At 47.1% G+C, this 15,244-nt stretch overlaps 1 protein-coding gene across 1 annotated transcript in view; it reads right to left on the reverse strand.

Annotated features, from left to right (window-relative positions):
• The window catches only part of LOC120017709 (spectrin beta chain, non-erythrocytic 1-like), a 155,409-nt gene that overhangs the window by 31,593 nt on the left and 108,572 nt on the right, over positions 1–15,244 (reverse strand). Inside the window, exons 11-22 of the mRNA XM_038960652.1 lie at positions 14,821–15,123; positions 14,483–14,636; positions 12,818–13,688; positions 10,803–10,940; positions 9,935–10,691; positions 8,318–8,520; positions 8,052–8,142; positions 7,802–7,948; positions 3,713–3,976; positions 2,585–2,809; positions 1,897–1,986; positions 1,418–1,702 (exon numbers count right to left, since the gene is read on the reverse strand). Coding sequence (XP_038816580.1) covers positions 1,418–1,702; positions 1,897–1,986; positions 2,585–2,809; positions 3,713–3,976; positions 7,802–7,948; positions 8,052–8,142; positions 8,318–8,520; positions 9,935–10,691; positions 10,803–10,940; positions 12,818–13,688; positions 14,483–14,636; positions 14,821–15,123 — 3,528 coding nt within the window. The remainder of the gene's footprint in view (positions 1–1,417; positions 1,703–1,896; positions 1,987–2,584; positions 2,810–3,712; positions 3,977–7,801; positions 7,949–8,051; positions 8,143–8,317; positions 8,521–9,934; positions 10,692–10,802; positions 10,941–12,817; positions 13,689–14,482; positions 14,637–14,820; positions 15,124–15,244) is intronic.

Below are 15,244 nucleotides of genomic sequence, written 5' to 3' on the forward strand. Positions count from 1 at the left end.
TCTTTTCTTTTTTTAGTGACCTGCCACTGGCATTAAACAAAGCATATGTGTCCATGTATGCTGATGAGTCAACCATATACGCACCAGCAACTACAGCTAATGAAGTCACTGAAACCCTTAACAAAGAGTTGCAGTCTGTTTTGGAATGGGTGGCCAGTAATAAACTGGTCCTGAACATCTCTAAAACTAAGAGCATTGTATTTGGTCCAAATCATTCCTTAACTGCTTGACCTCAGCTGAATCTGGTAATGAATTGTGTGGCTGTTGAACAAGTTGAGGAGATTACTTGGCGTTACCTTAGATTGTAAACTGTCATGGTCAAAACATATTGATTCAATGGTTGCAAAGATGGGGAGAGGTCTAGCTGTAATAAAGAGATGCTCTGCTTTATTTTCCACCACACTCCAAAAAGCAAGTTCTGCAGGCTCTAGTTTTATCTCATCTTGATTATTGTCCAGTGCTGCAAGGAAAGACCTAGTTAAGCTGCAGCTGGCCCAGCACAGAGTGGCACGTTTTGCTCTTAATTGTAATCAAAGGGCTGATATAAATACTATGCATGCCAGTCTCTCTTGGCTAAGAGTTGAGGAGAGACTGACTGCATCACTTCTTCATTTTAAAAGAAACAATGTGTTGAAAATCCCAAATTGTTTGCATAGTCAACTTACACACAGCTCTGACACACACTTATCCCACCAAACATGCCACCAGGGGTCTTTTCATAGTCCCCAAATCCAGAACAAATTCAAGAAAAGGTACAGTATTATATAGAGCCATTATTGCATGGAACTTCCTTCCATCTCATATTGCTCAAATAAAAAGCAAACCTGGTTTCAAAAAACAGATAAAGCAACACCTCGTGGCACAACGTCTCCCCTACGTCTCCCCTATTTGACCTAGATAGTTTGTGTGTATGCATGGATATGTAGGCTACGTGTGACTTAAAAAAAAATGTATGTAGTTCTGTCCTTGAAATGTTCTTTTTTAATGATGTTCTGTATTATGTCATTCTGTATTATGCTTCATGTTTTGTGTGGACCCCAGGAAGAGTAGCTGCTGCTTTTGAACAGCTAATGGGGATCCTAATAAAATACCAAAACACATATATTACATTACTTATCTCATATGCATCTTGCCTATGCCGCTCGGTCATTGCTCATCCATATATTTATATGTACATATTCTTATTCTATCCCTTTAGATGTGTGTATTAGGTAGTTGTTGTGCAATTTTTAGATTACTTGTTAGATATTACTGCACTGTCGGAACTAGAAGCACAAGCATTTCGCTATACTCGCATTAACATCTGCTAACCATGTGTATGTGACCAATAACATTTGATCACCATCATCCTACCTCACATTCATTCTGATTGCGCATAAATAACATTTTTAGCTCTCTGCCCCACTGCACCCCTCACCTTGGCTTTCTCCTCTGACATCATGTAGAGCTCCTGCTCGCTCATCCAGGCCTCGGCTTCAGCAGCATCAAAGTAGTACTGTTGGGCCTTGTGGGCCTCCTCCAGGCGTCCATGGCGTTTGCCCGTCTCCTCCAGAATCTGGGCCCACAGGCGCCGCAGGTCGGCCAGCCGCTGGTGGATCCCCTCGCCGCTGAGGCTGTCGTCGTCATCCTTGAGGACCTGCTGGCCCCGCTCAAAGATGTCATCACAGCGGGGCTGGTGGCCCTGGATCTCCTTCTGCAGGGTCTGGTGGGGGAGAGATCAAAGGGCAGCAGGTCAGAATGAAGTCAGCTGCTTTAAAAGTAGAGTACATGAGGTCACCTGGTACAGAAATAGATCTGTCACCCTGATTTTAATGGTAGTACTGTAAATGCTAAGAGCTATATTCTATAGATAGAAATACTGTTCAAGGTTCAAACTGATGGGAGTTTGTTTCTTACCTGGTTTTTCTTGATGAGTAACTGGACAGTTTGCAGGTTGTTTCCGTGGTCTGTTGATATTGCAAGTGGCATTCGCTCTTCAACCCAGAGCTAAGAGGAAAACACAGATATAGATATGAATAATTTTGGAAGATTGACACTGATGTAGCAAAAGGAATGACAGCATCTAAACTTAACCACAACTAACAACTTGATGTAAGTGAACTACTTAGACAAAGCGGTTTTTGTTCTGACTGAAGTAAGCATTTTAAATCCAGTTGATGGCATACACAGATGCAGACACTTCAGTTCAGAGACCCAACCTAGTCCTTTCAAAACACGTGGACTGCTGCTGCTTGTCTGCCTGAAAGGAGTCGATACAGTCATCACATTAACAAAGAGACCACCACAGCTATGAAAGCATGCACCTGCTGCTACTCTCAGTTCCCCTCCCCCCCAACAAAAAAACCTTTTAACTCTTAAATCCCTTCAGACAAGGTGCTGCTCAGCTTCTGATGCTGTTCCACACTGCCATAGGCCCGGATTTCACACAAGCACACACAGTATACTGTAGCTTATAGACATTTGCATAAAAATACAATTAACACTTGCACAAGCAGGCATACATAATCTCTTTCTCTGAAACACACATGCGCACACCCACACAGACAGACACGCACACACGGCTACGCTAGATTAATGTACTTACAATCTCGTCCTCCATGTCTCTGTTGAACTGGTGGATCTCGCGGGAGGCCATGAGGTTTCCCTTCCTCTTCCGTAGAGGGTCCAGCAGCTGCTGGAACTTCTTCTCCACGATGCGGCGCTGGCCGTCCACCTCGTCCGTATCCTTACCCTCCTGGCTGAGGACCTGGGCCTGGCTCTGCAGCTCCTCCACCTCCTTCTGACGCACGCCCACCTGGCTCTCCAGCATCTAGGGACGCCACACCAGGAGGAGAGGAAGAGGAGTGGACAGAAATAAGAGAGGAAAGGAAAGAGACGGGATTACAGCAGGCTCTCCATCTCCCTCTCTGGTCTCCTGAGAGCATGTGATCCAGAGCTCTTCGTCTCGTTTCTGCTCTTGGAGTTTCCCCTCTCTCACGCTTGTTTGCTCTCCCTCTTCCAGATGGAACAAACTGTGGCAATGCTCTCCCTCTCTCACAATGCGCACATTTTGGATCTGGGTTACACAAAGGATACTATGGGTGCACAACCTTTCATTTCACTGTCGCTCATATACAAATCAGCATGCTCCACTGAAGTTCTACCTCAAATTATAAGCATACTGTTTCGCTCCATCACTCTCTCTGCTTTACTCCCTCTCTGTCAGTCCTTCACTCTATCTCTGGCTCTCTCTTACACACACACACACACACAGTGCTGGCTCATCCACACATCAAGGCGAGGGAGCGATTACGTAATGGGACGGGGGGGTAGTGTGTGTATGTGCGTAGCATGGGCTGTTACATAACGTGGTTAGTCTGCTCATTACTGCTCCACGCGCTAGTATGAAGGAACCATCTGCATAATAAACTGTGTTTCAACACTTCATGCTGTTTAGCTTACTCTTCCCCTTACATAGTTAAAGTAAAAACAATATCAGGCTTAACACTTAGCTCATCGTTTGTCTATATCGTTTGTCTATGCAAGTGAATTCATCCTGAGGTAAATTACTGATAGTGGCTTTAACCTAATATGAAACCATGAGCTAAAATGATAGAGAAATGGGTATTTTACCAGTCCATGCATGTGTCAAAGGAGTCAGGAAAATAAGTAGTATGGTTACATAACATAACTGAGGGAGACATACAACAACTCAAGCTCCAGTAGTCAGTACCTGTTGTTTCTTGAGCAGGATGTTGACACTGGTCAGATCTTTGCCATAGTCGTCTGATTGGATCTGTCCATCCACTCCTACCAGCCACTTGTCTAGGTCGGCACAGCTCTGGGTGAACAGCTCGGCCTTGTTGGCATCAAACAGACACTTGGCCTTGGTCTGGGTGGTGGACTCCAGGTCATCCCACATCTTATGGAGCGCTGCCAGCTTTTCCTTCACCATGGACTCTGTCTCCGGCTTCTCAGCCATCAGCTGCATTCCATCCTGGGATTGGGTAGGAGAAAGTCACGTTAGAACATTATGGAGATAAACAGAGCTCCACTAATGCCATTCAGGAAGGCAGACAATGGGAAATTGGTGATTCAGTCAAATCGGACGTGAGCAATGTGACACTGCTCACGATCGTTCTCGGCAACAAGCCGTCAATACTGAACTTTTAAACTACTAGTTCTAGTCTGCAGTTGTCACATGCAGCTAACAAAAATATGGAAACGTCTGCGCCACTCAAAATTACAACCAACTAATTACAGCAAAAATTGAAGAGGCAAGTGGAAGGGGGAGAAAGTAAGGAACTTGTCCTTCTGCCCTGCGTTAAAGACCAAAATTGGTTAAAGAAAATTGTGATAAATAAAGAAGTATACCAGTTTCATTGAAGGACCCAAAACTTGACAGCTGTGACATATAGATTGAACAATAGTTGGGCAGAGATTTTCAATTTAATGATTCCATGGCACATGGTTTATGAACTGATACACAAAACAACGCTGGATTCAAAACTTTGTTTTTCAATTTAAAATATTAAAAAAAAAATATTGCAGCCAATAGAATGTTATAGATATGGTGGATACAACCATCCCGGTGTTGCTGCGAAGAGACAGAATCATTCAATCATTTGTTTTGGTACTGTCCATAAGTAGCTTGTTTTTGGTCGCAGGTTCAGGAATGGTTGAAGAATTGCAACATTTACCTGGAGCTAACTCTGCAAATAGCACTGCTCTGTGATTTAAAAAGTCATACTCAATCGATCAATAATATAATAACCCTAACCCCAAAAAATTATTTAATTTATAATCTGTAGAAACTTTGAGAATAGAAAGGTTCAGAAATCTTGCTGCTGCTGCTCCAGTTTCAACTGTTCTGCCTGCAACTATGGAACCCTGACGTGCTACCGGACGTGCTACCTGTCCCAGACCTGCTGTTTTCAACTCTCTAGAGACCGCAGGAGCGGTAGAGATACTCTTAATGATCGGCTATGAAAAGCCAACTGACATTTACTCCTGAGGTGCTGACTTGCTGCACCCTCGACAACTACTGTGATTATTATTATTTGACCATGCTGGTCATTTATGAACATCTTGGCCATGTTCTGTTATAATCTCCACCCGGCACAGCCAGAAGAGGACTGGCCACCCCTCATAGCCTGGTTCCTCTCTAGGTTCCTTCCTAGGTTTTGGCCTTTCTAGGGAGTTTTTCCTAGCCACCGTGCTTCTACACCTGCATTGCTTGCTGTTTGGGGTTTTAGGCTGGGTTTCTGTACAGCACTTTGAGATATCAGCTGATGTACGAAGGGCTATATAAATACATTTGATTTGATTTGAGAAACACCACAGCACAGTTGAAAAATATATGGCAAATAGAAATCAAAACCGGATGGTGTTCAGAGATAGCTGGGATAAAAGTTTAATAAAAGTTAAATATATATTTACAAAAAATATATGGGGGATTGTAAATTATGCAGACAATTATATTGATGGAAGCCACAATCTATCTGCAATATTCAAGCTGATCTACCTCCTAAAAAATTATAATACAAAAAAATGTAATTTTAAAATAATTTCGATCATGAGAACATTTCGCCAAGAACACTGGTAAGTTTGCAGGATATGCACTATTCTTTACCGTTACATTTACAGTAAATTACATAGTGTAATGCATGTTAATTCACAAAACATTCTTACAGTATTATCCATTGACGGTATACTCTGTTCTAACCTCAGAATTGACAGAAGCCCCCACGGTGGTGGCCGTGGCCATGCGCTGACAGACTAGCAGGAGTGGGCCGTGGTGGAGATGTAGAGGACCAGGAATGACATACGGCTGTCCGAAAAATAAAGCAGGCCATTGAGGAGAACGATGAACCATTTGCCAATGTGGCATCAATCAGCCTACAAACAATCTCCCGCCTTCTGAAGAGTCACCAGGTATCTATGAAACACATTTTCCTGGTGCCTTTTGAGAGAAACAATGACCACGTGAAACAACTCCGGGCCGAGTATGTTCCGGTACAGCACTATATACTGTATTACTGTTACTATTTGATGCACATGCTACTTCACAATATCATATTGGAACTGTACTGTAAAAATAACTAACCAAATTATATTTTTAGGATGGTGCTTTATGTTGCTGTGAACCATCACAAGTATATCTTTGTTGATGAAGCGGGCTTCAACTTGGCATCGTGGGCGGAACCTCATAAGCCAATAGGGGGCCGTCGAAGTGCAAGGACAACGTGGGGGAAACATCTGCATGTGCGCAGCTATCTCTGAAGACGGTGTGGAAGGATGTAGGCCATTACTTGGATCCTACAACACTGCACACCTCATTGTGTTTCTCAATGAAATTGAGCAGGCTTGCTAAGGTGAAGGGGTCACCTATTTCATTGCGTGGGACAATGTTAGGTTTCAGCATGCAGAGGTGGTTCAGTCATGGTATGGGCCCATCCCTGATTCGTGACCCTATATCTGCCCCCATACTCTCCTTTCCTCAACCCTATTGAGGATTTGTTTTCAGCATGGAGGTGGAAGGTGTACGATCGCCATCCCCATGAGCGTGCCACCCTCCTTCTGGCCATGGATGAGGCATGTGACGACATCAATGCAGACCAGTCAAGCTTGTATTCGCCATGCCAAAAGGTTGTCCCGCGGTGCAGGAACAATGAGGACATTCACTGGGGCTTGACGCAAATTAATGCGTACTTAACATTGTTTTAATTTCTTTCATTTGATTAGACAGTAAACCTATATTGTAATTACATCTGAAAAATAAAGTTGTTTTTTCATGAATGATTGTAGAGGATGTCTTCATTGATCACACCTTTGATTAGACATTGGATAGAGATGATGGAAATAATATATTTTCTGTACATTTTGTTAGGTAATGTAAGTGCATTGCCTAATGTGAAAACTGTAATCTACTGTAATTTACAGTACTGTAGCATATTACCTTCAGCACTTCTAAGGGTGATTTGAAACGCATATCTTGCATTGTTTGCTATTGGATTAACTGGTCAAAATTATTACATTGAAAATATAACTTTGTTGTGTTTTGGGTATTAAACCAATGTTCTTATTACATTTCACAATAAACTTATATTTTTAAGCAATGGTTGTGTGGTGAGAGATGTTTACAATCCAAATGAATGCACAATGACAGGTTTTGAATGAAAGACGGGGCCGCGTTACCAGTTTGGAGTTTTGTACTAAGAGTTGTGAAAATGTACCACATACTTGTGAAATAGTACCAAAGCTATAAAAATAAACTATTATAAACTGGGTGGTTCGAGCCCTGAATGCCGATTGGCTGAAAGCGGTGGTATACGAGACCGTATACCACGGGAATGACAGAACATTTTTTTTTTATTGTTCTAATTACGTTTGTAACCAGTTTATAATAGCAATAAGGCACCTTGGGGGTTTGTGGTATATGGCCAATATACCACGGCTAAGGGCTGTATCCAAGAACAGCCCTTAGCCATGGTATATTGGCCATATACCACACCCGCCTCGTGCCTTAATGCTTAAATAGCCCACGTGGTTGTTATGACTTGATCGCTCTGCATTAAGGACTAAATAAAAGGAGAGAGCTGTTCTTATCAGACTGGAGGGAAGTGTGGAGTATAAGCATCAACAAGTTATGAGCTAAAAAAATAACTACTTCACACACACACACACACACACACACACACACACACACACACACACACACAGAGAGCTTTAGGGACACGCACACTCACAAAACAAATCTCAAGGGAGGGGACATGTGCAACGAAATTGTCAAAGACAAGATATCCGTCATTAAGTCACTGACCTTCTCGATCTTGTCCAGCCACTCCTTGTTGGACTGCAGCTCGGCCATGAACGCCTGGTGTTTGAGCCATTTGCTGTGGAGGTTTCTGGCTTCGTCGTACGACATGTCCTGAGCCGTGAGCATCTTCTCATTGATCCACAGGGAGAGCTGCACACACCAAAGAGCCAATTAGTGAGACACACACACACACACACAGAGAGAGAGAGTAGGTGAGGGGTATGTTATATGGGTGTGATAGGGGGCAGCTCACCTCTTGGCAGTCCTGGAGGAACTTCTGCAGGTCTCTGTTATCCTTCAGCTTACAGAGAAGCTCACTGGCCACCATGCGGTTCTTCTTATGTCTTCAAACACATACACAAGGACAGGGGTTAAAACATTATATATTTAGCACAGAGAGAGTTAAGAGTTCAGAAACAGCTGTTTAAAAAAAATGTATAGGTAATGATGGCTACCACTCAGTTCTCCACATACACAATAAATCAAATTGTATAGCGCTTTTAACAAAGTATTCAATACCTCTCATCGATAGAGTCCACTTTCTCCTGGATGCGGTCAGCGTTGACGTTTCCATCGCTGACCAGCCTGCGTCCGGTGTCCACCACAGCTTTGATCTTCTCCTCGTTGGCGTCCATGGTGGTCATGAAGTCCTCCTGCTTCTTAATGGCTCCCTCCGCCCCCTCCAGAGTCCTGGGCATCTCTGTATGGGCCAGCACATACTCCTGAGAGAGAGAGAGAGAGAGAGAGAGGAGGGAGGCAGGGAAAGAGGGAATGAGGAAGGAGGCGGACAGTAACGGCATGAGTGTGCCATTCAACTCTTGAACAAGAACATGCAGGTGACTCCCATGTACTGTAGCCCACCGTAGCACAGTAACAGCGGATATGGTGTTTCTCTCAGAAATCTTTCCAGAGGACTGAGCCAACAGAGGTGTGTGTGTACATGCTTCTGATTGGCTGGGATGTGAGCGGTAGTGCTGAACAGCACAGTCAGTGTGGACCAGCTGAAGCCCCAGACAGTGATCTGACTAATAGAGCCATCTGCCTCTCTTAGCATCACTCTAATAATGAGGGGTTCAACCCCTCGGCTAGACCACAAAGGAATGCGCATACACACTGATAATTGCGCACACACACACACGCATACTTTCTTTAACAATTTGTGTGTAGGCCATTATTTAACTAAAGTTAACATTAACAGTGTGATGTATGATGCAGTCCTTGCAATGGCGAGTTGCAGTACCGAGAGCACGCTTTGTACACTGTGCCATCGCATTTATTCAAAACGGTCAGGTTATTTTGCTCACTGCCATTTGTCTGAAACAAAAATGGGCAGAAGTGTAGTGCTTTCCATGACAAAAAAAAAATCTTGATCGACCGAGAGTCTTCTGTTCTTTCGACCAATCGATTGGTTGAAATGTTAAAACGTGTATTTTTTCATATATAGACACGTCCTATGTGTTTCAATCAAATCAACTATGTACTGAGCTTGTCTGATGATTTAAACCGTTTGATGAAATAATTAAGACGAATGACTATAGGGAGTCTGACTGCAATTGATTTGATTGTGCTGGTCTCAGACTTGCTGCGCTGTGTTAATTTTTTTTAAGCGAGTGACTATCTAACTAGCACCCGTTGTCTCTCCCTCCTGCAGCGACCACCACAGAACATCGACAGTGTTTATCGCGCTGTCCGTGTTGCTGAAGCAGCCATTTCTGATTGAAAAGTTCTGTTACTGAAATTTGTTTGGGAAAAACGTTCCCTATTCCCTCAACCCTTTCTCTCTTTACGTGATGCATGAATGCATCGCATGCATGTGACCAATAGGGCCTGACCTATAGCATATCATAATCACATTAAATACATTGGTTATAACAAACTTCAAACACATGACAGCAAAATGGATGCAGATGACGTGACAAATAAACTCGAAATGGAGGAATGGTTGGTTGCTCAAGAGGTAAAGGTGAAGCTAGATGTGTGGAATACATTTGACTAGTTGTGGAAAATACTGGAGATAAAAAATGTTTTGCTACTGCTCGACTAAAAAATCTCGGTCAAGCAACAGCCTATCAACCAAACAATCTACCAGTCGACTAAATGGGGTCAGCCCTATAGAAGTGTGCAGTGTGATGTTACCTGGTTGTTGAGGAAGGCCTCAGCCTGCTTGGTGTCCCTGAGGAACAGCTGGTGGGCATGGGACTGGGACAGTAGGTTCTGACGGTTCTCCCACATCTTGTGCAGCTCGTTCCAGCCCGTGTCCAGGGCCTGCAGCCTCTGCCTCAGGAACATGTACTGGGCGTCAGTCTGGCCCTGGGTCACCATCTCGCCCATGTCCCTCATCTTCTGGTAGTCCTCCTCGTAGTTGCGGATCTCGTTCTTGATGCCCTCGTGCTGCGCCAGAAGCTTCTCGGCCTCCGTCAGTGTGTTGGGCATGTCCTCTGAGGCGATGGCCGTCTGGGTTTTGGACAGCCATGATTGGAAGTCATCCAGCTCCCGGAGGAACTGCTGCAGCTTGCTGGCCTCTCCCAGAGACTCCTCGCGATTCTTCAAGGTGCCCTTCATCTCATCCCACACCCCTGTGATCTCCCCCAGACGACCCATGATGCCCTGGGCCTGGTCAGGGTGCTCAGTCGCCAGGCACTCCCCCTCCTTCCCCAGTTCTCCCAGCTTGTCCTCGATGGCAGCCAGGTCACGCTCCATGCCGGTGAGTTTGCGCTGTAGGGCCATGACCCCGGCAAGATCGTTGCCCAGCTCCTGGGTGGACTCGATCACCTTGGTCTTCTCACGGATCCACGACTTGGTTTCATTGCACTCTAGGTGGTAGTTCTGCACGCCCAGAGCTGAGTTGAGGGAGTCTTTCTTCAGGTCAACTAGGTCACGGAACTGGCTCCATCTAGAGTGACGTAGAAACACACCCAGTCAGGGAAGAGTACATTTCCACTAGAGGTTTTTAACTGAGGTTAACTGTAGTTGGTGTTGAGATTGATGTAGGATGTTACTCTACCTGGTGTTGAGTTTGTCCTGTTGGGCTTTGATCTCCTTCTCACTGGGGTGACCACTGTGGATTAGTTGCCTAGCAATCTGGTTCACCACGGCAACGCGGGATGCTTGGTTGTTCATCTCTGGCTCCAGACTCTCAAACCTGCGGGGGAAGAGGGGGTACAGAAGGGGAGGAGAAGGGGGAGGTGGAGATACAGAGAGGGGAGTAGGAGGTAGAGAGAGGTGGGTAGAAAGGGTGAGGTGGTGGTAGACCGAGGGTGGGGGGGTAGAGAGAGGTTGAGGTAGAGAGGGGGAGGAGGTGGTAGAAAGGGGGATGAGGTAGAGAGCGGGGGTAGAGGAGGTAGAGAGCGGGGGTAGAGGAGGTAGAGAGAGGGGGTAGAAAGGGTGAGGAGGTGGTAGAGGGAGGGTAGAAAGGGGGAGGAGGTAGAGAGGGGGTGGAGGAGAGGAGGAGGTAGACAGAGGGGCGTAGAATAGGGGGAGGAGGCAGTAGAGAGGGGCGTAGAATAGGGGGAGGAGGAGGTAGAGAGAGGGGGAGGAGGTGGTAGAGAGACGGGGAGGAGGTGGTAGAGAGACGGGGAGGAGGTGGTAGAGAGACGGGGAGGAGGTGGTAGAGACGGGGAGGAGGTGGTAGAGACGGGTAGGTGGTGGTAGAGACGGGAGGAGGTGGTAGAGACGGGAGGAGGTGGTAGAGAGACGGGGAGGAGGTGGTAGAGAGACGGGGAGGAGGTGGTAGAGAGACGGGGAGGAGGTGGTAGAGAGACGGGGAGGAGGTGGTAGAGACGGGGAGGAGGTGGTAGAGACGGGGAGGAGGTGGTAGAGACGGGGAGGAGGTGGTAGAGACGGGGGGGAGGTGGTAGAGACGGGGGGGAGGTAGAGAGATGGGGAGGAGGTGGTAGAGACGGGGAGGAGGTGGTAGAGACGGGGAGGAGGTGGTAGAGACGGGGAGGAGGTGGTAGAGACGGGGAGGAGGTGGTAGAGAGACGGGGAGGAGGTGGTAGAGAGACGGGGAGGAGGTGGTAGAGAGACGGGGAGGAGGTGGTAGAGACGGGGAGGAGGTGGTAGAGACGGGGAGGAGGTGGTAGAGACGGGGAGGAGGTGGTAGAGACGGGGAGGAGGTGGTAGAGACGGGGAGGTGGTGGTAGAGAGGGGGTAGGTAAAGAAGGGGAGGAGGTGGTAGAGAGAGGGAATAGAGAGGGGGAGGTAGAGAGAGGGGGAGGAGGAAGAGAGGGGGAGGGGGAGGTAGAGAGATGGACATAGAATGGGAGAGGAGGTGGTAGAGAGATGGTTTAGAATAGGGGGAGGAGGTGGTAGAGAGAGGGAGCAGGTATAGAGAGGGGTAGAGAAGGGGGGAGGAGGTGTAGAGAGGGGTGTAGAATAGCGGGAAGAGGAGCAATGAGTGTACTGTACATAAGCAGATGGAACCAATATGATTTTAATGTTAATTCTGTTAACATGCTTTGTTTCCAGCTAAACTAATGCCATGTTCCAGCTGTCAGTATATAGAAGCAAAGCCAATGAAACAGGAGTCTGGGAATGGTTCCATGCGGTGGACAGTGAGTAAACAGTGTGGAGGGGGAGACATCATTTCAGACCAGACACACGGAGTAAACAACCCATTGAACTACTGTCCAAAACACTAAGCTAACTGAGGACACAGCCTGTTTCTTCTCAGTGTGGGAAGACTTCAGAATGATTTGGCTTTATAAAATTGTAGGCACTGTTGCTAAGTGGGAAGTGGCATAAAAAGTATTTGTTTCACACATCCCTTCCAATGTGTTACATTCCAATGTCCAGTCAAACCACCGGGAGAACATACATTTAATTCTCTCTCTGACAGACATACAAAGTTATTACAAATATTCTGAATTTCCTTGGCACAGGGGTTTCACTGTGGGAGTTCTATGTCTCAAGTCTGCCTCAAGAGAAAGGGTTGTCTTGAAATGACAACAGAGCTCCAAATTGATCAACTGACATAATGCATCTGAACTCGATAAGCATGGTTAGGCTGGGTGTCTTTACCTGTGCTGAACCACTTCCAGATCTTCCAGTTTCTCTGGTATCTCCATACTGTTGAGCCACTGCTCCTTCTCATCGATCCACACCTCACAGGCGTCCGCCTCGCTGAACATCTTGTAGAGGGCCAGGGCATCCTGCAGGGCCTGCTTCCTCAGCCGGGTCAGCTCAGCCAACTCCTTGTAGCGCTCTTCAATGCCTGCCAGGCGCCCCTGCACCTCCTCTGAGCCAGTCTGCTCCTTGGGTAGGGTTTTGGACTGCTCGTGCAGGGCGTCGATGACTGGTCGGTAGCTGGTGATCTCCTCGGCCACGTCCTTGTGCTTCTTGACCAGGGCCTGGGTGGAGAACTCGTCGTGGCCAACGTCGGCACTGGACACGATGCGGAGTACATCCAGCATCCAGGCGTCGATGTCGTCTGCGTCAGCCTGGAACTGGTGCAGGTTGCAGGCCTCCTCCAGCCGGGCCTTCCTGACTGCAGACAGCCCCTCCAGGGCCGCCCACTGCGCCTGGATGTCTTGGATGCGTTTGCGGATCTTGTCGGCTCCAAAGTGGTCTGCGGCCACCAGCTCCTCTCCCTGTTTGATGGTCTGCTGCAAGTGGCCAGCGCGACCGCTCATCTCGTCCTCGAAGGCGCGATGCTGGCTCAGCAGGCGCACGGCGCCCGTCAGGTCCTTGCCACAGTCCTCCGAGGACAGGATTTGTTCCTTCTCCCGGATCCAGCCCTCCTCCTCGGCCATCTCCCAGAAGAACTTCCAGAGGCGGCGGGACTCCTCCAGGCGGGCGCAGCGCTCGGCAGCCAGCTGGCTCAGCTCTGCGTAGCAGAACTCCATGTGGGCCACGCGGTCCCGGATAACCTGAGGGTCACAGGGCTTGTAGCCTAAAAGGGGGGACAGGAACACGTCACACTCAGAACACCTCTATCATTTAAACTGAAAATACAAGCTTATATACCTGACAAAGAACAAGGACTTATTTTTCTGACAGGTGGCAGCATTGTCTTGGATAATACAATAGGAATATACACTGAGTGTACAAAACATTAAGTACATCTTCCTAATATTGACTGGCACCCCTTTTGCCCTCAGAAACAGCCTCAATTCGTTGGGACATAGACTGTACAAGGTGTTGAAAGCGTATGCTGGTCCATGTTGACTCCAATGCTTCCCACAGTTGTGTCAAGTTGGCTGGATGTCCTTTGGGTGGTGGACCATTCTTGATACAGCATGAGAAACCCAGCAGCGTTGCTGTTCTTGACATAAACCAGTGTGCCTGGCACCTACTACCATACCCTGTTCAAAGGCACTTAAATCTTTTGTCTTTCCCATTCACCCTCTGAATGGCACAGATACACAATCCATGTCTCAATTGTCTCAAGGCTTAAAGATCATTCTTTAGCCTGTCTCCTTCCCTTCATCTACACTGATTGAAGTGGATTTAACAAGTGACATTAATAAGGGATCATAACATTCACCTGGTCAATCTATGTCATGGAAAGCGCAGGTGTTCATAATGTTTTGTACACTCAGTGTATAGCTATACCCTTAAGGATTCAATTCATCTCTAATCTCTCCTGCTTTTACGCTCCATCCAAATATAGCCTACAGATATCACCCACAGAGAGAGCAAAAATAAAATCCACCCAAAACTGCCTAATCCCAGCACGTGACTCACCCTCTGCATCGATGGCGAACTTCTGAGCGTTGTTGTTGACGGCTTTGACGCGGTTGGCTTGGATGGCGATATCAGCCTCCACCAGAGCATGCTTCTGCAGCAGGTCCTCCACTCCCAGCAGGTGTTTCCCATAGTCCTGGGACAGCAGCAGCATCTGAAGATACAGGGCACAGCAACAGGGTCAGGAAGATCGCAGGTCACTGGGGTCAATAGTTTGCAATCTAACTAAGCCAAAGATAGTTGCTCGTACATCACAAAATGTGACAATTCTTACCGCACCATCCAACCACATTGTCCCCAATCTATCCCTCAATCATCACCACCACCATCTTCCTCACCTTCATCTCGTCCATCCAGTCCATGATGTGGAGCATCTCTTGGAAGACCCTCTGCAGGCCCAGGTTCATCTCCAGACGGGTGCGCCGGGCCTTCAGCAGCTCCAGCAGGTACTCCCACAGACGCAGCACGTTGTCCTTCCTCGCAGTCACGCGCTTGATGTCGTGGTAGTTCTCCGCCTCCAGCTCCTTGGCCACAGAGAGCACAGCCTGCACACGTTCCTCGTAGGCGCCGATGTCCGTCTCGATGGCCTCGTGCTTCTTGGTGGCAGCCTCCACTGCCTGCAGGTCGAAGCCAAAGTTGTCCTAACGGAGGGAGGGAGCGAGAGAAAGAAAGGAGTGAGGTGAGTTAAAAGGTTGTATCTAACAGTATAGATCTACCAGGGAGATATTACATGGGTCTGTATAGAACTACTAGGGAGATATT

The sequence above is a fragment of the Salvelinus namaycush genome, chromosome 22 (genome assembly GCF_016432855.1).
Source record: "Salvelinus namaycush isolate Seneca chromosome 22, SaNama_1.0, whole genome shotgun sequence".
NCBI lineage: Eukaryota > Metazoa > Chordata > Actinopteri > Salmoniformes > Salmonidae > Salvelinus > Salvelinus namaycush.